Source organism: Mobula birostris, chromosome 3 (assembly GCF_030028105.1).
Source record: "Mobula birostris isolate sMobBir1 chromosome 3, sMobBir1.hap1, whole genome shotgun sequence".
Lineage (NCBI taxonomy): Eukaryota > Metazoa > Chordata > Chondrichthyes > Myliobatiformes > Myliobatidae > Mobula > Mobula birostris.
This window is the reverse complement of record NC_092372.1, coordinates 86,984,005-87,006,546: the sequence shown is the minus strand read 5'-3', so window position 1 is coordinate 87,006,546 and position 22,542 is coordinate 86,984,005. Positions and strand designations below refer to the sequence as shown.

At 38.8% G+C, this 22,542-nt stretch overlaps 1 protein-coding gene across 1 annotated transcript in view; it reads left to right on the top strand.

Annotated features, from left to right (window-relative positions):
- haspin (histone H3 associated protein kinase) overlaps positions 1 to 22,542 on the top strand; it is a 79,633-nt gene that overhangs the window by 46,306 nt on the left and 10,785 nt on the right. The window contains exons 5-13 of the mRNA XM_072254396.1: positions 1,813 to 1,921; positions 2,538 to 2,722; positions 3,818 to 4,018; positions 9,848 to 9,933; positions 12,188 to 12,250; positions 17,301 to 17,392; positions 19,317 to 19,396; positions 19,491 to 19,579; positions 20,898 to 21,040. Coding sequence (XP_072110497.1) covers positions 1,813 to 1,921; positions 2,538 to 2,722; positions 3,818 to 4,018; positions 9,848 to 9,933; positions 12,188 to 12,250; positions 17,301 to 17,392; positions 19,317 to 19,396; positions 19,491 to 19,579; positions 20,898 to 21,040 — 1,048 coding nt within the window. The remainder of the gene's footprint in view (positions 1 to 1,812; positions 1,922 to 2,537; positions 2,723 to 3,817; positions 4,019 to 9,847; positions 9,934 to 12,187; positions 12,251 to 17,300; positions 17,393 to 19,316; positions 19,397 to 19,490; positions 19,580 to 20,897; positions 21,041 to 22,542) is intronic.

Here is a 22,542-nt window from a genome sequence, read left to right as displayed (position 1 = left end):
ATTGCTGGGGCTTTGACAGAGATCATTACCTAAAAGCAATAAAGACAGACTGGAAAATTACATGTTGATGAGTCATTCATCAGTGGTAGGAAAATTATTAGAAAAGATCCTTGGGTATAGGCTAAACTTGCATCTGGACAACCATAGTCAGCATGGCTTTGTGCAGCATAGATCATGTCTTACAAACTTGATTTTATATTTTATATTATAATTTGGACTAAAATGTAGTTGGTCTGATTAGTAAATTGCAGGCAATACAAAAATTGGCAGAGTTATGGATAGTGAGAAGGTCGACAGAAGATCCAGCACGATATAAATTGATTAGAAATATAGGCAGATAAGCAGTAGATGGGGTTTAATTTGAACAGTTGTTTTACCTTGGGAGCTCAAATGCAGGGTGGAAAGTATACAGTAAATCGCAGGTCCATTGCTCCCTGAAAGTGGCAACATAAGTAGATAGGGCCATAAATAAGGCACATGACATGATTGCTTTCATTGGTTGGGGTACTTAGTTCAGAAAGTCATGTTGCAGTTGTATAAAAACTTTAAGGTACATTTGGAGTACTGGTTGCCATACCTCAGGAAGGATGTGGCAGCTTTGGCAAGTATGCTGAGGATGTTCACCAGGAATTGCTTGGATTAGAAAGAACATGGCCTGGATTAGCTACAAGAAGAGGTTGGGCAAGCAATCTTTTCTCTAAAGTGTCTGGGCCAGAGAGATGACCTCACTATATAAATTATGAGATGCATAGGTAGTCAGAATATTTTCCCAAGGTGAAAATGTCAAATGCTAGAAGGCATAGTTTTAAAGGAGGAAAGTTTTAAGGGAGACTTGTGAGGCAATCTATTTATTTATTTATTTATGTATTACAGCTTGTTGTACTTGAGTATATCCAAAGTAAGAAAGGCATAAAATTTTGTCGTATTGCAGAAAAGAGACACATGAGTGACATAATTAAATCATGTGAATTTTGTATGATAGAAGAGATTGTGGGAAGTGACATAGAGAATTAATGATCCCCCACAGATCAAGCAGTATCTATGAAGTGGGCATCAACAGTTGACATTTTGGGCTGAGGCCCTTCATCAGGACCAGAAAGGAAGCTGGAAGAAGCAGAATAAGAGGGTGGTGGGGAGGGGTAGTACAAGCTTGAAGGTGATAGGTTAAGCCAGGTGAGGGGGAAAGTAGGAAGGTGGGGGAGGAGTGGTGGTGAAGTGACAAACTGGGAGGTGATGGCTGAAGAAGTAGGAATCTGATAGGTGATGAGAGTGGGCCATGGGAGAAAGGGAAGGAAGTGAGGCATGAGAGAAGTGATAGGCAAGCGAGGGGAAGAGAAGGGATGGGAGGGGAGCCAACATGGGGAATGGAAGAAGAGGGGGAGAAATTATCAGAAGTTAAAGAAATCGACATTCATGTCATCAGATTGGAAGCTGCTCAGACAGAATATGAAGTGCTGTTCTTCTAACATGAAAGTGGCCTCATCTTGGCAGTAGTTAGTCACCTGGATTGTACTCCTTCCCCTGCCCCACCTTCTTCTGTCTGCCTTTTACTCCTGATGAATGGTTTTACCCTTTGTTCCTTTTCCTGACCTGCTGAGTCCCTCCAGTATTTTGCATGTTACCCTGGATTTTCAGCATCTGCAGAATATCTTGTATTAATAATCTCCAAAAATCTGCTGGCTCTGCCAGCCAAATTTATTAACATTACCACTCTCACTTCCAGATAATCAGGCCTAAAGATAAGGTAGAGCCACCCAATGTCTATGTTCTGTACAATATAACTGATTTTTTTTTGTTTGCTTTTAAACCTAGAAAAAGAACTTACAATCATCATTTATGAATTCGTCAGTTTCCACGCCCCTGGGCTCTCGTAATTGGTCAAGGTTCAAGGCAGCTCATTCACTTCACAAAAAAAAGCAAGGTTTGGAATTATTCCATTTATCAATTGACTTTTCAAAAAAAAAAAAAAGGCACTTGTAATAAAACCAGCTAGGATATGTGATCTGTGATTTATTTATTTTTTGACTTGTGGCCTGCATCAACCCTGCCTATTTCATGTTGTGGTGGGGCTTCAGGTGTTTTTCCAGTTCATTATTTCATGAAGGCATGGCAGTCAATTTGTGGTAGACTGCAAGTAAAAATTCTAATTTGATATATCAATTTCCGTTGTAAATGTTGGGTGGTAGTCTCATAAACAGTTTTGCTGTCCAAAATGTTGATTTTTTTTTTAATTGTGTTATCTCAGTATAGTTAACTTATTTTCTTAAAAATGCTGTAAATAAAGGTTACTTTTTAAATTCCCACACATTGAACAAATTGCGGTTACACCTCTTTACCTTAATGATGCTTCAGTGAAGCTGCTGTGTCATTTATCCTAATCAACTATTATATTATAATCAAACTTGCCATTAAAGTTGAAGTAATTTTGAGTGCCTAACTACAGTCTGTTAACTTTCAATGTAAATTAAACATTTCTATGAGATTTAAGTATATGCAATACTTAAAGACAGTTTTGATTTTGTTTTTTTTTCTTCCAGTTATTACGCCTGTGAAATTAAACGAAAGCAGTCTGGAATTTGCATGTGCCTCACAAAGAGCACAGAGCAACAATCAAAGTAATTTGATTGCACCCCAGGGTACATTGGTTTCGATGGAAAACTTATCTCCAACTCCAATTTGCAGCAGCATGAAAAGATCCAAGTTATTCGAAAGTTCAGAAGTGGTGGGTATTGAGGCTAAGCACCAAAATAATGCTTGAAAAATTTGAAGACATTAACTTAAAGTAAAATACGCAAAAGTAAAAAGACAGGAAAGTCCTGTCTATACAAACTCAGTTTTATAAATTTCACTTTGACTTTGTTGAATTCCATGAGAGCAATTATAAATCATCTGCACAGTCAAGATATTGCACACCAACTTTCAATTCACATCTTAACAGTTGAAAGGCTTGCCAGAGATATTTGGAGCCTAAGAAAATTGTGAATCAAGTAATATGAATTGCAAGGAATTAATGTTTGTCCATTTGACCACAAAAGATTCATGAAAGCAGTGAGCAATTGATGATTTCTTTGCAGGATATTTACATGTTTTAATTTTTATTTGTGTCTTTTAACCCAGTTTGAGTTTTGTGACATAATTCAAACATCTGATTTAAAATTTACAAATGAATATCATGCTGATAAATAATTTAAACATTCTGAAACATAGTTCCACAGAGCTATTGAACAGAAACTGCCAAACCTTGACTACTTTTCCCAAGTGGCTGAAAAATCGTTTTTTGCTCTCATCTTTCCATGGGTGTTTAAGGATGGGCATTAATGGTGACTTTGCCAGTGACATTTATATCATGTAGATGAGTGAATAAAAACAAAAATGGAATGTGCCAGGTTTTCTGGAGCTGGAAGGGCATAAAGAAGAGAGTGGGAGGCTGAACAGATGGATCATGCTGATTAAGATGTTATGCATGAAAGATGAATTTCCTTGGGCCACAATTATTCACTGGCAGAAATATCAGTCACTAAATGTTTTATAATGCAGTGTCCCAAAAAATTGTTTCTAAGAAGTCATACTTTTTGGAAACTAACTATATGGGATGTAGGATGTAACAAAGAATTTAAAATATTTTCAAGATTATTGCTGCTTTAACCTTCCCTACAACTATGAAGACTTCTAATATTTTTTGATACTGTTAGTGCTATTAAAAGATATTTCAATTGACCTATTTAATATCAGAGGCTTATGGAATTTAATTTGTGATAAATATTAACATGCAAATATTTGAATTGTATCGTACAACTCTTTTTCAATTGCCCTTCAGGAAAAATTGTCATCTGCATTACTTCTATCAGTAATCCAATCAGATGAAGAGAAAGTATACAATGAATGTCATCAAAATGGACCTATTTCTTTTAAAGAATGCATTCCATTATCCAAACTCAGGAAGTGTGAAAAAGTTGGAGAGGGAGTCTTTGGAGAAGTTTTTCAGACAATAAATAATGGAAGTGACGTGGTCTTCAAGGTATTTCAAGTGTGATTTCATAGAGAATTTACAGTTGATATCAGAATTTTACAGCAAGGTAAAAAGTGTTGCATATGCAATGGCTCTTTACCAAAAGGTATTGTTTGAACTATGGCTTTGTATTTCTCGCGTGCATTAACGTTTTTCTTTTCAATACTTACGCATTTCCCTTTTTAAAAGGTGTTGTCATGATACTTTTAGGTGGTGCACATTAGAACCACTTGCGAAAAATGCATTGCAATTGCAAAATCAACGAGGATTTTCCTGTAAACAAGATCTTCCAGTAAGATGGCGACGTGTTTGGTTGCAGTGGCTTCGATGGTGCTACTGCCATATTTAAATGTATTTTTAATGATCGCAAGATCATGTTGAGTATTAAGAACTTAAAGTACGGGCCGGCTGGTGGCGCAATGACATCGGCACTGAACCAGGGAGCAGAGGTTCCCGGGTTCAAAACCAGTCGGGTCCACTCCCGAGTACACTTTCCATCCATGCTGGGTTGAGTGTCAAGATCACAACTCAACCTCATAAAATAAAGGGAAAAATACCGCGAAAATGTCTGTGTGAGGAGTGGCACGCCACACAGTCTCCCTCGCTCTGCGCCTTGTAAAAAGACATCGTCACGGATGCACGCATGCACACGCAGACGCACACATGCACAGACTCGCACGCATGCAGGTACACACCAAAAAAAAGAGAAAGAACTTGAAGTACTGCAGGTCTACCCCATTGGGGAGTTGCTTGCTGGCAGAGGAAATGAAGGAGCTAGCGACGTGCTGCCTGAGTTGAACGAAGAGTACAGTCAAATAGTGAGTGACCGTCTTGGTTGCTTTTCTTGTCATCGCAAGACTCTTGGGCATTAATGTGGTACGCAACAAGTTCAATTTACTGATTTATTGGCAGAGAGTAGGGGTGGATGGCAGGGGAGCTGTGTGTCCTCAGTTGTAGGAACGACTAGCCTCAAGCCATGGTGTTGCCTGTTTACAGCTACTGGGAGAGAGGCATCGGAGCTAAGGCTCCCCACCGGATGTAGCGTGGCACAACATTTAGGCTAGAGTTGGTGCTAATACCCCCCACCACACTCCAATGTTTGCTTGGCAGGACGATAGTCTCAGGGTCTGGACTATATATATCTATAGTGTGATTATATTTGATTGATATCCTATGTGTTTGCTATCTTGTATGTGTGAGGACCAAGCCATGGTGTTGTCTGTTTACGGCTGCCGGGAAGAGGTGGCGTTGGTATACTCCACTGAGGCGTTAAGGCTGGAGTTGGTGCTGGCCCCCTCCCACCCCTCGCCCACGTGTTTGCTTGACAGAAGACAAGGTCATCCACAGATTTTGGCTGTGTTGGATGGCTTGAGTTTGGACTTTTTTATTGAGTGGCAGTATCTTTCTATCTTATATGTGCTATGCGTGCTTTGTGCTGTGTGTGACTGTTGGTACCGACCTTGACCCTGGAGTAATGCTGTTTCATTTGGCTGCATTTGTGTATGGTTGGATGACAATTAAACTTGAATTAAATTACATCTCTTAGTCACTCTGACAGCACCTCCCATGTATTCTACCATAGGAAAGACGAGGGTAGTGGGAGCATTGGAATATCACTACTTGCAGACTCCTGTACTGGTTGTGCATTGTCTTGATTTGAAATTATATGACTGGATCTAAATACTGGAATTTCACATCCAACAACAGAGTACCTTCACCAGAAAGACTGTGGTTGTTTAATAAACCCCATCTTCTCAGGCAAAAATAATAAATGTTGGCACTGCCAGCAGTGTTGTGATCTTGAGTAATGGATAAGTAATTAATAACTAAGCTCAGTTATATGAAAGCTGATCTGGCTTTGGCATCGGCTTCCCTTTCAAGCTATCATCTTTACCATGAAGAATTGGTTTCAGTGAATGCCAATTACTACATTTTAATTTGTAATGGCAGCTTTAATTTGTAATCTTGTTTTAGATTAATTTGAATTGTACCCTGCATCCATCTGATAAGACCTTAAAAATAAAAAGTGTCTGCCATTCATTCATCTCTGACCCTGCTCCATCATTTAATCGGATCACAGCTGCTCCCTACCTCAGTGCAGTATCCAGCATGCTTGGGCCTTTGGTGCTGGACAAACAGGTGCTCCAAACTATTAGATGTTATTCTATTAATAACCCTATATACTTTAACTCTTTAAAATATTACACAGTGAAATAATATCTGTTCCATTGAAACTGGCAAGTTTAAAGTGAGGATGGAAAAGGAACCCTGAGGGAGCATAGAAAGGGGGTGAGTTTACAGGGAATACTGGAACCTGGGCACCAGTGAGTGGGTGGATAGCATAGCAAACATCACCTGAAGACCAAAGATCCATATTTTGGAATATACAGAAGTGAATTCTCAGTTTTGCTATACCATCCCCAGATCCCTTTAAGAAGCCTTGATGACTATTGCCCGGTAGCACTCACATCTACAGTAATGAAATGCTTTGAGAGGCTGGTCATGACTAGACTGAACTCCAGCCTCAGGAAGGATCTGGACCCACTGCAATTTGCCTTTTGCCACAATAGGTCAATGGCAGACGCAATCTCAATGGCTCTTCACACGGCCTTAGACTACCTGGACAACACAAACACCTATGTCAGGATGCTGTTTGTCGACTATAGCTCAACATTTAACATCATCATTCCCACAATCCTGATTGACAAGTTACAGAACCTGAGCCTCTGTACCTCCCTCTACAATTGGATCCTCGACTTCCTAACTGGAAGACCACAATCTGTGCGGATTGGTGATAATATCTCCTCGCTGATGATGAACTCTGGTGCACCTTGGGGTGTGTGCTTAGCCCACTGCTCTACCCTCTCTACACCCATGACTGTGTGGCTAGGCGTAGCTCAAATACCATCTATAAATTTGCTGATGATACAACCGTTGGTGGAATCTCAGATGGAGACGAGGGCGAACAGGAGCAAGATATACCAACTAGTGGCGTGGTGTTGGAGTGACAACATTGCACTCAATGTCAGCAAGACTAAAGAGCTGATTATGGACCAGGAAGGGTATGACAAAGGAACACATACTAATCTTCATAGAGGGATCAGAAGTGGAGAGAGTGAGCAATTTCCTGGGTGTCAAGATCTCCGAGGACCTAACCTGGTCCCAACATATCAATGCAGCTCTAAGGAAGGCAAGTCAGCAACTATACTTCATTAGGAGTTTGAAGGAAGAGATTTGGTATGACAACAAAAACACTCAAAAAGTTCTATAGAAGTATTGTGGAGAGCATTCTGACCTGCTGCATCACTGTTTGGTATGGGGTGGGGGGTGAGGCTACTGCACAGGACTGAAAGAAGCTGCAGAGGGTCATAAACTGAGTTGGCTCCTTCTTTGGTACTAGCCTACAAAGTACCCAGGATATCTTCAAGGGGTGGAGTCTCAGAAAGGGCATTATTAAGGTTCCCAGCACCCAGGGCATACCCTTTTCTCATTGTTACCATCAGGTAGGAGGTACAGAAGCCTGAAGGCACACACTCAGTGATTCAGGAACAGCTTCTTGCCCTCTGCCATCCGATTCCTAAATGTTCATTGAACCCATGAACACTACCTCACTTTTTTAATATATTATTTCTGTTTTTGCACAATTCTTAACCTATTCAATATACATATACTGTATTTTATTTACTTATTTAGTTTCCTTCTATGTTATGTATTGTATTGAAGTGCTGCTGCTAAGTTAACAAACTTCATGACGCATGCCAGTGATATTAAACCTGATTCTGATTCTTATCCAGAAATTTATCTGTTTCACTTTTGAATGCAAATAATGTCTGAGCATCAAAGCCTCTTAGGTGGAAATTTCCTAAGCTTTCTTGCACCCCATTGAAATGGCTTCTGACTTTTTCCTAAATGACCTATTCCTTTATTTTGGACTCTGAGCTGGAAATACATCTACCTTGCTGGGCTCTGTCTCAATGATGTCACTTCTCATTCTGCTAAATTGAAAGCGCAACGTAGTCAACTCAATCTTTGTATGTTGTATCTTTGTATCTTTGTATGTTTGACCTGCCGTTCCAGGAACGAATCTGGTGAATTTTTGATGCACTCTCTTTTTAGCAGGTATCCTTTGATAATGTGACATGTGGTCTTGTCAAGGCTCTACTTAATTGCAGTGAGACAAATCTTTTCCTATATTGAAATCTTATTCCAGTAAAGGTCAGAATTCCTTTTGTCTTCCTTACTGCACCTGTATATTCACCTCTGATTATTTGCATACAGGAGACTTGGGGTCCTTTTAACTTCAATATTTTCCAGACTCTCAACATTTCAAAAAGTACTTTGTATTTAAGTTTCACTAACAATGGATAACCCTACAATTTTCCATATGGTGTCCATCTTCCATATCGTCATATATCATTTTGAGTTCTTTTTACAACCTCATTGTTACCAACTAATCACTCCCCCCCCCCCCCCCAAATTTGCTGATAACACATAGTCATTATGTGCCGTTTTGTGGGTGATTATGGTCTTCCTATCCTGACCATGATTGTTCTTGGCAAATTTTTCTACAGAAGTGGTTTGCTATTGCCGCCTTATGGGCAGTGTCAAGACAGGTGATCCCTGCCATTATCAATACTCTTCAGAGATTGTCTGCCTGGCATCAGTGGTTTCATAAACTGGACTTATGATACACAGCAGTTGCTTATACAACCATCCACCAGCTGTTCCCATGGTTTCATGTGACCCTGATCGGGTGCTAAGCAGGTGCTATACCTGCAAGGTGACCTGCAAGCTAGCAGAGGGAAGGAGTGTCTTACACCTCCTTTGGTAGAGTTGTATCTCCACCCCACCACCCATAATAATGACACAAAAACTGTTAAATGGGTCCTTTCAGACTCTATATTAATGATTTAGAGTCTGAAAGGACGAGAGCAGCAATCCCTGTGTTATGCTACAGTCAACTTGAGAAGAACCTTTTTATTCCCACTTAGTTTTTTATTTCTTAACCCACTCTGTCAATGCTGGTATATATCCCCTTGCTCAGTGACTATGTGGGACCTTAGGGAAAAAAATCTTCTGAAAATCGTTGCATCTACATCTATTTGAGTAGATACCTCCAAAGAATTCCAACACAGTGGGCACAATTTCCCTTTCATAAATCAATGTTAACATTGCTTAATTATATTATTTACAACAAATTTTGATGTTGCACCCTGTAGTATAGATAATTGGGGAAATTTTGATATCTTTGACAAGCTCACATGTTGGTAGTTCTCTGTTTTACTTTCTCCCTTATTTCTTAAGGAAAATCTGGGTCACATTTCCTTATATCTGCTGGAACCAGTCCAGAATCTATAGGATTTTGGAAGATGATGGACAGAGCAACTACTATTTCTTTAACCACCTCCACATTAAAGTCACTCCTATCCTTCATTACCCACAGCATAATTATATTTGAGTTGCTGAAGGATTAGTATTAGGTTAAATGCAGTTATAGTAAATAACCAAAAAGAAGCAGAAATGAGATTTCACCTGTAGGCATCACTTTGTATCAGTCAAGAACAATGAAAGTCTGGACAGCTTTAAATAATGTCGGGTTTAAAGTGGCAACATATTACAAGCAAAAATGCTTTTTCAATATTTTGATGTTTTGAAATATTGCATCTTTGAGCGACTAATTCTCTATGTAAGTATGGCTGCTAAAAGCCTGAGATTTTTGTCAGGTACTTGGGTATTAAGATTATGGAGCCAGTATTCATATTTCATTAGCTACACTGAAGAGAAAAGCTATAATTATATATATATTTTTGTTTCCCAAAAATGAAATTTGACTTTTAGATAATACCTATTGAGGGCAAGAAAAATGTGAATGGTGAACCACAGAAGAGGTTTGCAGAGATTCTTCCCGAAATAATCATTTCCAAGTAAGTGTTGTTTTCTTAAAGATTGGTGTTTAATAATGGTCATGATTATTACAAAATCAAGATGAAGACATTGATGGTGAACAGACCATGTCTCATTAACTGCATTAAGCTCATAATATAGTGCAGGAAAAAAATATATGAAACAGTGTAAAGTTCCCTTTAAGTTGGTCAATGATTTCTTTTGGACATTAAAGTCTACAGGTATATTACGTTATGAATAGGGGTGTTTGGTAATCAATGTCTTGATTATAGTGGCACGATATTATGTACGAAGACTAGTAATCCTGGAACCTGCATTTGAATTCATTTCACATTAAGACAGTTGAGAAAGTTAAATTTAATTGAATAATAAACAGATACCGATAATGATCATGTAACTATCAAGTAGTTGTAAAAGTTCATTAAGTTCTCAAATATGTTTTAAAAGGATATATTTCCCTAGTCTAGCTTAATTGTGACTGTTCACCAGCAACAAAAGATTTATTTCTGAACTCTGGAAATAATAGATCAAGTGATTTAGTTGTGTTAAAGCCAGTAGGTGGTGTGGGAGAGCTTTCACCCATATTGCCATATAGGACATTTGGTGCTGAGGGATAAATACTGGCCTTGCTGGCAATATCCTAGTCTTGTTTACAAGAAAAAATGCACTTCATGTTTACTTTTATCCTATACCTGTCAATATTTATGAAACTGTCATATATTTTACCAAAGTTTAATGTTTTGGTATGAATTTACCAGCACAGCTTCTAGGTTTTTCTAAAGTATTGCAGGAAATATTAACTTGCACAAAAGGTGATTCTTTGCTTTTTGTCCTTTAGCCTTGAGGGGTCCCTTTTTGGAGCTGCTTGGCTGTAGCTCAGTCTGGTCGCTTCTGTATAGTTGCAGCAGTTACTCTGGTTGATCTGATGGATCTCCCTTCCACATAATATTAATGTTGAAGGCTAATGTTTTTCTCCCTTTTCACAAACCAAGCTGTAAATGAGAAATTAAAATGCATATGAACAACCAAAATGCTCATGCACTCTTGAATCTGCCAAGCAATTCAAAAGGTTAAAGATACAGTACATGGCTATATGAGCTTTCATTGGTTAGGGTCGACCATGGATTTTGTGTTCTACTTGTTTAGAGCCAAAAGCCAGGGCGGGACAATATGGAGAGCAAGCTGTTGCTCATGTAGCAAGCTCCCCCTCTTCACACATCAGATGAACCCAAAGGAATTACAATTTGGCACCAGCAACGTCGCAGGAGCTACCAGTCGATGTTGAACTCAGCATAGGTCTGCCTTTGGGACTCCAGCTCTGGATTTTTCCCTTGAGGTTTACTCTTGAAGCCTTCCACATGACTGGGTATAGCCACAAAGCAGTGAAGATTTGACAAACCCCATCTGCCCAAAGCAATTGGTTTTAAGGCATCGTTAACTTGCCTTCGCCCCTTCTTCTGTCAGTAGAAACGGTTTCACTGGACTTAGTAGCTTAAGCACGTGAAGGCTAGAGCTGGATTTGGTTGTCAGAGGCTGTTTGAGACGCATGCCATTAGGAGGATTTAATAGGTAGTGAGATTCATCCCTATTACCACCCTCTGGCTGTAACAACTTTGAGGAACCAATGCTATATGGTACAAATGAATTTCACTGGGACCTAAGTCTTTTTGTATTTTTGTAGCAAGTACTATTTATCTCTGACAATTTGTCCAAGGCTCTCAGCTACATATTCAGGTTGTATAGGTCCATGAATTTTCTCTCCACTCATGCCTTTTTCCTGCTGAAGAATCATAAGTGCAGCATGTTCTCTACTTGTGCGAGGAATAATACATGGAATTGGTACTTAAAAGGTATTTGGACAATAGTTTCCATACATAATGTTTAATTGAGCAGGACCCTAGAATTGTTTGTGGATCTGCATCTAGAAAGATTGGGAATAGACTGTTGCACTGTGTAATTGGCATAACTTAACACCTTCCCCCTGTCCCTCCTGTGTTCACTATTTATATGCTAATTAAAATTATGGTCATCTTCATCCAGCTTCCCCTTATTGCCACTTATATATATCCCTGCTATATACTAGTTATGCTCTGTAGTCCTGTCTGGTCAAGAGCATACTTCAGTGTAATTTGCATTTCTTAAATGGATTTCACTCTGTTTTGTGATTTTTCAAATGTATGACACTATAAAACTCCAGTTTGCAGTAATTCTTTTACTGTTTTGACATTACAAACAATTAGTAATCCTAAATAGAATTTTTTTTTCTCTCTCTAGGAAACTGAGTCAACTGAATAAAGGAAGTGAAAATTCCACTGTTGGATTTATTTCTCTATATTCGTAAGTAAATATGACATTTTCAAGTGGATTCCACAATTCTATTTTCATTTGGCATAAGACTCAATTATTATGTGTTGGTAAATGTTTTTGTTCTATGCAATGGTTGTTTCAAAATGTTGGCAGAACTTTTTATTGTACACCTAAAATTTTCTGTGGACATTTATTTTTGGACTTTCACAGCTTTCTTTTTTTAGTGAGTGGTAGAAAATTGGGGGCATGATATTAATGCCAACCTACTTCATCTTGTTTCTCTTTCTTGACATTTATATCAAAAGAACTGATTGTAATCACACACCAATCAGTAGATGTACTGTATGTTTGTGATTGCAGTTGCTCATCAATCAGTACATTGTTTTGGTTAATGAAGTTGACACATATTTCTCAGAAAATAAAGTGCAATTGACAAATTAGCTTTGTTAATAAATTGATTTGCTTAATCAGCAAGGGAGGAATTAAATGGATTTCTCTGATAAGATAATGGAATTTTGTTGTACTGTTAAAGGCTATTTGACCTGTCTCACTTTTATCAGTATAGTTAACCAAAAGTGCAATATCTTAGTTAACTATGGCCTGTGATTTATTCTTCTGCCTTTTAAATATATGTCTACGCGCTACCCCAGATCTTCCCATTTCAAATTCTCACTAATGTTGTCCCATTTAGTTTACATAGCCTTTATTTGTTATTCTAACCAAAATATACATATCACTTCACATTTCCTGGTCAAATCTACCTATTTTGACAGTCTCTTTAGCTTTGCCTAATATCTGGAACTATGCTTCTTGCTGTTTACTATGTTTTTGTTTAATGTTTTCTCCAAATGTAGGTGTATTTTTTTTGTTCTGTCTTGGGTATAGAAGGGGAAAGTCAAAGTCACAGTAATTCCATTACGATCCCTTAAGGACGTGACCTCCAGTCCAAAAGTTAACCATTAGTTTACCATTATGCATAACTTTCTATCCTTAACTAATTTTGTAGTTTGTACATAATTGCAGGGTATTTTGTTAAAGGAGCATGATCAGCCAGAGGTTGTGGTCCATATTGGTGCCTTTGACATATTTGGGATGATAGATGCATCCTGTAAACATTTCAGGGAACTAAGAATAGCGTTTTTAAAGAGTAGCATTTCAAAACTTGCAACCTCTGGATACTCTGAGCAGATGAATGTGTGACTGGAGATATGTGTGGGAGGAGGTGTGTGCATTAGGTTTCTGTTGTATTGAGAGCATTTTGATGGGTAATGGGATCTCAACAAGCCATATTAGCTGCACTCCATCAGGAATGGGAGTAATGTTGTCACAGAGGGGTTTTGTTAAAGTTGCTGAGGAGGTTTTGGACTAAATTGTCAGGAGATTTGGAGTCTAAAAGTAGAATCCAAAGTGGAAAAAAAACTAAATTGGAAATAAAAGATAGGGATTTAGGTTTGGGGGCAAATTTGAAGACAAAAAAGGTAAATAGTGCAAAGCAATGTTAGTAGGATAACATTGTCAGTAAAGGACAGAGCTGAACAATGACACAATTTAAAAAAAAATTGTGATCTGATGGTTCATAGAATTGTTGCAAGGTGATTCAGGCTGGTCAGGAGTATTTGAAGTTTTGGAAGGATAAGTTGAAAGGAGGAGGGTTATTCTGAGTAATATTGTTTCTCACTATTGCAGTGATCTCGTTCAGTAGCCTGATGGTTGTTGCTTAATAACTGTTCCTGAACCTGGTGGTGTGGGACCTAAGGCTCCTGTACCTCCTGTCCAATCATAGTAGCGAGAAGAGGGCATACTACTTGTAAGTGTTCTCAGTGGTGGGGAGGGCTTTGACTGTGATGGACTGGGCTGTATCCACCACTTTCTATAGACTTTTCCATTCCTGCGCATTGGTGTTTTCACCAATTTGTGTTAAAGGCAAGCCATATCTGTAAGCAGTAAAACTTGAATAATGTTCAGGGGTAATTGTAGAGTTAAACTTCATGTCTGGAATGACCATCTCCAACACAAATCGTCTTGACGTTTAATGAAATTACTATCACTAAGGTCATCACCATCAATATTTTTAGGATCATCATCGAACAGTTAAACTGAGCCAACTATACACATACCGTGATTTGAAGGATGGATCAGAACTTTTATCATCTCATTATGAGTCACTTACCATGCAACTCAAGTCTTTACACAATTTGTAACATGCAAGTCAAGAACATGATGGAATATTTCCTGTTTGCTCATGCTCTAACAGTACATGGAAAGCTCAGTGCCATCTAAGACAATATACCCATTTAATGGGCATCCACTCCTCCATTTTAAACTGTCACTTCCTCCAGTCCTGCTGGATCAGAGGTGCAATTTATGTGCCATCTCCAAGACACTCACAAAATTGCTTCAAATGCATGACATCTGGCATCTAGAAGATTGAGGAAGTCATGCATGTGAAAATGGCATTGTCGGAAATATTTCCTGTAACTTGCACAAAATCCTGAAGGGAAACTATTATTGTCCCATCATCACTACCGGTTCAAAATCTGGAACTTACTAACATTAATTGAGTTCTTTTCAATATACAAAATGCAATGGTTTGCAAGACGTGGCCCAGCATCACAATTTCAAAGTAGTTAGGCAGGGGTAAAACATACAGACATTACAGTGAGGCATAGATGAATAAAGGAAAAACTATCACATTGTAACCTCATCAAAGTGCTCAAGTAATCAAACACCATTGACCTTGAACAAATCCCGACTGGCTATAATTGATTAAACCATGTGAGAATTAATTTTGTCCCTGCTTGTCTTCAAAATTTTCTTTTAACTGATGAGTAGTTGACTGCCCTGAAATTAAGTTATTTATCTTGTGACAGTTTCTGTTTGAAGGTTATAATGTCGTTTAAACTGAATGTCTTTCAAACAATAAACATGAGATCCCACAGATGCTGGAAATCCAGAGCAGCACAAAATGCTGGAGGAACTCAGAAAGTCAGGTAGCATCTTTGAAAATGAACAAATATTCACTGTTTTGGACTGAGATCCATCCAGTCTTAATGAAGTGTCTTGGCCCGAAACGACAACTGTTCATTTCCATAGAAGCTGCCTGACCTACTGAGATTCTCCAGTATTTTGTGTGTTTCTCCAAAATAAGTTGCATTTATGAGACTAAAAGACATAGGAACAGAATTAGGCCCATCGAGTCTGTTCTGCTTTTTGATCATAGCTGATTTATTTTTCCATCTCAGCCACATTCTGCTGCCTTCTCCCCATAACCTTTGACACCCTTACTAACCAAGAAGCTATCAACCTATGTTTTAAACATAGATAGATAGATATACACTATTGATCCCGAGGGAAATTGGGTTTCGTTACAGCCGCACCAACCAAGAATAGAGCATAAATATAGCAATACAAAAACCACAAACAATCAAACAACAAAATGCAAACTATGCCAGATGGGGGAAAAAGTCCAGGATCAGTCTATTGGCTCAGGGTGTCTGACCGTCCCCGGGAGGAGCTGCAAGTTCGATGGCCACAGGCAGGAACGACCTCCCGTGCCGCCCAGTGTTGAATCTCGGTGGAATGTGGCCGATGTCCAACAGTAAAAAGTTCAATATTCGGTCTACAAACACGTTCCTCGATCGTAATATGACCCGGATTGCACCATCTGTTGTTAACCAGAACAGTAAGCACCCAACTCCTTTACGCTTACCGCTCTCAGTGCACTTCCGGTCACCCCGAACGGTCTGGAAGCCGTCCATGGAGAAGTTTTGATCGGGTATGTCCTCGTGCAGCCCCGTTCCAGTGAAACACATAACAGTGCACTCCTGAAATGTTCTCTGACGCCTGGCTAGCGCCGTGAACTCGTCCATTTTATTACCCACCGAACTCTTCTCCATAAGTCTCTGTTGTCTCGACCTGGGCCTCTTTCCTCAATTTTGTGATTCCCCCTCTGCATCCTCTATGTGTTTTCCTCCAGATTTCAGCAGGAGTGTCCGGCGCTCTGCTTGCTAAACCGGCCGGTATTAGCGCAAGCAGCTGGTCCCTGGAATGAACAATGCGACCATGCTTCTGTCCCGCGTGTCGGGATGTAAAAAATCCAAATAAAATAAGCCAAATAAGCGCTAAAAACCCAAATAAAACTCTCTCTACCAGCATGTTAGAGAGGGTGCAGCTTCGACGTGTTACCGTGAAAAAAAAATCTCAATGACTTGGTCACCACAGCCATCTATGGCAATGAATTCACCTGATTCACCACTCTGTCTAAAGAAATTCCTCCTCCTCTGTTAGAATAGAATACCCTTTTATTCTGAGGCTGTGCTCTTTCGTCCCACTACTGGAAGCATCCTTTCCTTGCCCACTCTAACCAGGCCTTTGAATATTGATAGGCTTCCCTTATCCTTCTAAACTCCAGCAAGTACATTTGTATCGTGTAAAATTTTTATATCATTTGCATCCTACTATCTTGAAACCTCATCCTTAACAAAAATATTACCAACCAAAGTCAGGCTAATCAGCCTATAATTTGTCTTTTCTCTCCCTCTCCTCTTAGTGGAGTGACTTTTGCAATTTTTTAGTCCTCTGGTCATTTTGCTTTGGTATCCCATTATATACACACATTTAGAAGCGTTTAACATTTGACCATTAGCAAATCGCCTGTGTAGCTGTCAGCACATAACTTTTAAGAATATTGAAATCTAAATTTCAAGTTCTATGGCTATTGTGGCAGGAGAGCAGGAAAAAGGGGCAACCTCTGATACGCCACTACACATTTGGCCATGCAGCTGACATTGGGTCCAGGCCAGAGAAATGGCCTGTATTCCCAGGAATTCCAACAGTGTTTTTTGTGGGTTTTAATGTAGCAAGTTTGGAATGAGTTAAGCACTCCTCCAGACAACCTAGTGACCCTTCAAATCCAGGAGTATGGAAAACAGTCCCTGCTTCTTCCATGCTAATTGTAAGCATACTTTGGTAATGTTTTTAGCTACTTATACTTGGTGCTTTGTATCTGGTCTGTTTGACCTAAATTATGATACTTGTTTTGTGTAACTGCTTAAAGCCAATTAGAGTTCTTGTTTTATAGTGTGCATTGTATCAAAGATTCTTACCCTCCAGAGCTACTTAAAGCTTGGGATAAGTATAATCAAATCAAGACTTCTGAGAACGATCGCCCAGGTAAGAATAGTATTTGCTCATTCTAAAATGCTGCAAAATGAGTCTTTGCACTCAAGTATTTTGGTACATTTGAGAATAAATATGACTAAACTGCTGAAACAGACACACAAAACTCCCTTGTAACTTTCTGAAAGTCAATTGCAAACTTTGTGTAAAGAATATCCTAATTGCTTCATGTCATTATTGGTATCCAATAAATTCAGAGGATGGGAGGGTCAATTAGCAAATGAAGCCCATTTTTTCCAAATCAGGACTTCTCACACCTAATGTTAGCATAGAAATGTACACCACAGAAACTGAGTTTTTCAGCTCAAATCATTCATACCAACCATGATGCCTATCTATGCTAGTGCTCATCACTCACTTTGGCAAATATAATTTCATTCTCCATCACAGCTAATATTCATGGGGAAAATTGATGTAAAGTATTACAGCACAAACGTGCTCAACCAGTTTATTATAGCACAAAACGTGCTCAACCAGTTTATTCCCTACATTGTAACTTAATCTTGCATGTTTCCTTAATTCTCAAGTCTTAATTTTCCCTTTCCTAACACCCACCTATATTCTTAACATTTATTTTGTTTTGGGCATCAACTAGGAGTGCATAACTTGTAAGTTTCCTTATCCTCGCCTCATGCTCTTACACACTTGTTCTGTCAATGTAGATGCCACTGAAAACTCTTTTCATTTGCTTACAATCTTCGACCTTAATTGTTTGTATTTTCCTTTTGATAAAATGTTTTTCAATTTTTCATTTATTTTTGTCCTTGTCGTTCCAATAACATGTTGTATCCAAGCCTGCGTTATGCGAAACCCAGAAATGCCATGGTGCGATAGAACTAACAGTTTAAATTGAATTCAATGTTGCATCAGATGGAATTAACTTTTGTTGGAATTAACAAACAACTCACTTTCTCCTTGCAATGGATAATAGCTGAAACAGTTGAAGGTGGTTATGCTTTGGTCATTGCCCTTGAGAAACTCCTGGAACAATGCTATGAGCATCTCATAAAATCATAACCATATTGTAGAAAATTTCTTAATTTTATTTTGACTTGGATATCTAAAAATTCGATCTTGATTCCAAAGCACATTGGCTCTGTCCACCCTTATAAAAGCTGTGCCGAACATGTCCTTGCCTCAGAAATTACCTAGGGTTACCCATAGCCCTCTATTCTTCTAAGCTCCATGTACCTATCCAGGAATCTCTTAAAAGACCCTATCGTATCCACCTCCACCACCGTCGCCGGCAGCCCATTCCACGCACTCACCACTCTCTGCGTTTTTTTTAAAAAAAAACACCCCTGACATCACCTCTGTACCTACTTCCAAGCACCTTAAAACTGTGCTCTCTTGTGCTAGCAATTTCAGACCTGGGAAAAAGCCTTTGACTATCCACATGATCAATGCCTCTCATCATCTTATACACCGTTATCAGGTCACCTCTCATTCTCCATCGCTCCAAAGAAAAAAGGCCGAGTTCACTCAACCTAATCTCATAAAGCATGCTCCCCAATCCAGGCGACATCCTTGTAAATCTCAAAGAGAAGGATTTTTCAATTTCTGCTCAATAAAGCTGGTTAATAATATCAAAGATTTTATGTTTGTACTAACCTCTTCTAAATCATCAATTTAAAACTTAAATATTAATTTGAGTCCTGACGAAGGGTCTCGGCCTGAAACTTTGACTGTGCTCCTTCCTATGGATGCTGTCTGTCCTGCTGCGTTCCACCAGCATTTTGTGTGTGTTGCTTGAATTTCCAGCATCTGCAGATTTCCTCATGTTTGCGAACTTAAACTTTAAGTTATTTTTCAGAGTTTAAAAAATAATTATTTAATGGTGTAACGGCTTAATTGTCTTAATTCCTGAAGTTATTAAAAGTCTTTAACAATGTACAGTGAAATGCATTCTCTTTCCTAGATGAATTGCAGAATGACCAACTTTACATTATTTTTGAATTTGAATATGGTGGATGTGATCTAGAAAGTATGAGAACAAAGGTATTTTTAATACTTACATCAAATTTATTAAAATTCTGCTGTTACTGTAGCTGTTCCTCTTTATTGAATTCACAACATCATCCTATTCCTACAGATACCTTCCCTTGAAGAAGCAAGAAGTATACTACATCAAGTAACTGCATCCTTGGCTGTAGCTGAAACTACTTTAAATTTTGAGCACAGGTAATGGTGTGGAGGAAGGAAGAATCTTGCACTAACCTTTGCAAAATAAGAAGACAAGACTAAAAATGGACTTCAATATTCTTGGGGCATGTGAATTATATCTTGAAGGTGTGGGTTTAGTTCAGTGACTTGATTTTCTGTGACAAGGATATTGAGGACCGTAGTGAATATATATTAGTGCTAGGAAAGTCATTTATAATCCAATTGCTTACCGTAACAGCCAAAGGCACTGATCTATAGTACCTGTGAATATAACAGCCATTGCTTGGCATTTTTTTCCTTTCCTCAGATATTCGGAGTTTCCCTTCATAAATTCAGAGTTATTCCAAATGTTTTGTGCATTATCCTCATTGTGCTGATGGCTGGTTCTGTTCATGAAATGAGCTTAGAATGTTTGCTCTTAAATCCTATATTTGTCTTTTCATAGGTGATGACAGTGTTTCTGAATAAGCATTGATGATTTGTGATCTTAAATTGCCATTTAAAGCAATGTGAAACCATGGAATTCTAACTTAGTAACATATTTACTTCTGTACTTCCCTACCAAAAATTACAAAAGAACAAAAGTTATCTATGTTGTGTCTTTAGTATAGTACAGAAATTGACCAAGGTAATTCATTTTACAAAATTTAAGCCATAAATGTATTAGGTCTCTGGAAAAGTTTAGAAAAATAATTTAGAGGAGAGATGGAGGCCAAGAGACTTGAGGTTACTTCCAAGTTTTGGACTTAAATATGTGATGAAAGGGTTGTCATAGGTTAATTGAAATTAGACTGTGCTACAGGCTAGAATGGAAGAAGTACAGAGATATGAGGTTGTAAAGCTGAAGCCTGTTGCAGAGATAGAGGAGTAAGGCTGGGGTAGAAGAGTAAGGCAAGGCCTGGGTTCCTGCATTTGATCTGCTAAAATTAGTGTGGCATGGTGCTGAAATACAGCAGGTGAAAAATCCAAGACACAAGTATCTGATGTGCTGATTTCTGCAATGGCTGTAGTTTAAAATTGATATCAGCAACACTTGGTTGGAAGGCTGTACCACCCCTGAGCAAAACTGCATTTTATTCCGTTGGTAGCTCCTGACCCTCCAAATCTGAGCGAACGGTTGGAACAAAAGCTCTCTGTCCTTTTTTTTGAATTACCATTTGTGGAAATTGATATCGGATGGAAGTTCTTGATTTTGCATCATTTTGTGGTTTCCTTGCTGGAATTGCATTGAATCCTCCTTTCTACCTCCGGAATTTTGGAGCTTGAATATTTTTAAAAGCTGCAACTGTTTTTTTTAATGTTAATTGTGCAATTAATTCCTAAAATTCAATTTCAGAGACTTGCACTGGGGTAATGTTCTTATCAGGAAAACCAGCACCAAAGAAGTTGAATACAAGTTGTGTGGGAAGACTTTCAATGTTAACACCCATGGATATGTAGCTCACATAATTGATTATACCCTATCAAGAATGGGCAAAGGTTAGTAATGTTAAATTGTGTACGGTAAAAACTGTGCATTTGTATTAAATAATGCTTTTTTGTTCATCAATTGAACATAGTTTTTTCATGTTCCTAATCCTAACTTGAAAATTAGAAACATTGAAAGTAGCTTTTAGTTTAATGTTAACTTTATATTGCTTAAATATAACAAAGCCAGGAATGAGGGTTTAATACAAGCCTGTGTACAGTCCTGTTAAACCTTAATGTTCTCAAAGATGTAAAACATTTTAAGATTGTAATTTATATTGGCAGGTTTTATTTTCAAGCTATTTACACAAAGCATTGTCATTTGCTTGAAAGGCAGTTTGGATGTGAAGATTAATTGTCAAAACTTAGAGATTATTGTCCATGTACTTGTCTCACTTGATATTCCCAAGTTCAGTGAGCAAGAATAGTCATGTTTATCATTGTTTATGATAGTACCCATTGCTTATTCAGAACTAGATGGCAAACTATATTTTCTCACTTAGTTGGAATGAATATTATTTCTGACAATACAGTAAAACCTTATGAAGCAGCACTGCAGAAAAAGTTAAAACCACTCCACCCCAACATAAGATGCATCATAGAAACATAGAAAATAGGTGCAGGAGTAGGCCATTCGGCCCTTCGAGCCTGCACTGCCATTTATTATGATCATGGCTGATCATCCAACTCAGAACCCCGCCCCAGCCTTCCCTCCATACCCCCTGATCCCCGTAGCCACAAGGGCCATATCTAACTCCCTCTTAAATATAGCCAATGTACTGGCCTCAACTGCTTCCTGTGGCAGAGAATTCCACAGATTCACCACTCTCTGAGTGAAGAAGTTTTTCCTAATCTCGGTCCTAAAAGGCTTCCCCTTTATCCTCAAACTGTGACCCCTCGTTCTGGACTTCCCCAACATCGGGAACAATCTTCCTGCATCTAGCCTGTCCAATCCCTTTAGGATTTTATACGTTTCAATCAGATCCCCCCTCAATCTTCTAAATTCCAACGAGTACAAGCCCAGTTCATCCAGTCTTTCTTCATATGAAAGTCCTGCCATCCCAGGAATCAATCTGGTGAACCTTCTTTGTACTCCCTCTATGGCAAGGATGTCTTTCCTCAGATTAGGGGACCAAAACTGCACACAATACTCCAGGTGTGGTCTCACCAAGGCCTTATACAACTGCAGTAGTACCTCCCTGCTCCTGTACTCGAATCCTCTCGCTATAAATGCCAGCATACCATTCGCCTTTTTCACCGCCTGCTGTACCTGCATGCCCACTTTCAATGACTGGTGTATAATGACACCCAGGTCTCGTTGCACCTCCCCTTTTCCTAATCGGCCACCATTCAGATAATAATCTGTTTTCCTATTTTTGCTACCAAAGTGGATAACTTCACATTTATCCACATTAAATTGCATCTGCCATGAATTTGCCCACTCACCCAACCTATCCAAGTCACTCTGCATCCTCTCAGCATCCTCCTCACAGCTAACACTGCCACCCAGCTTC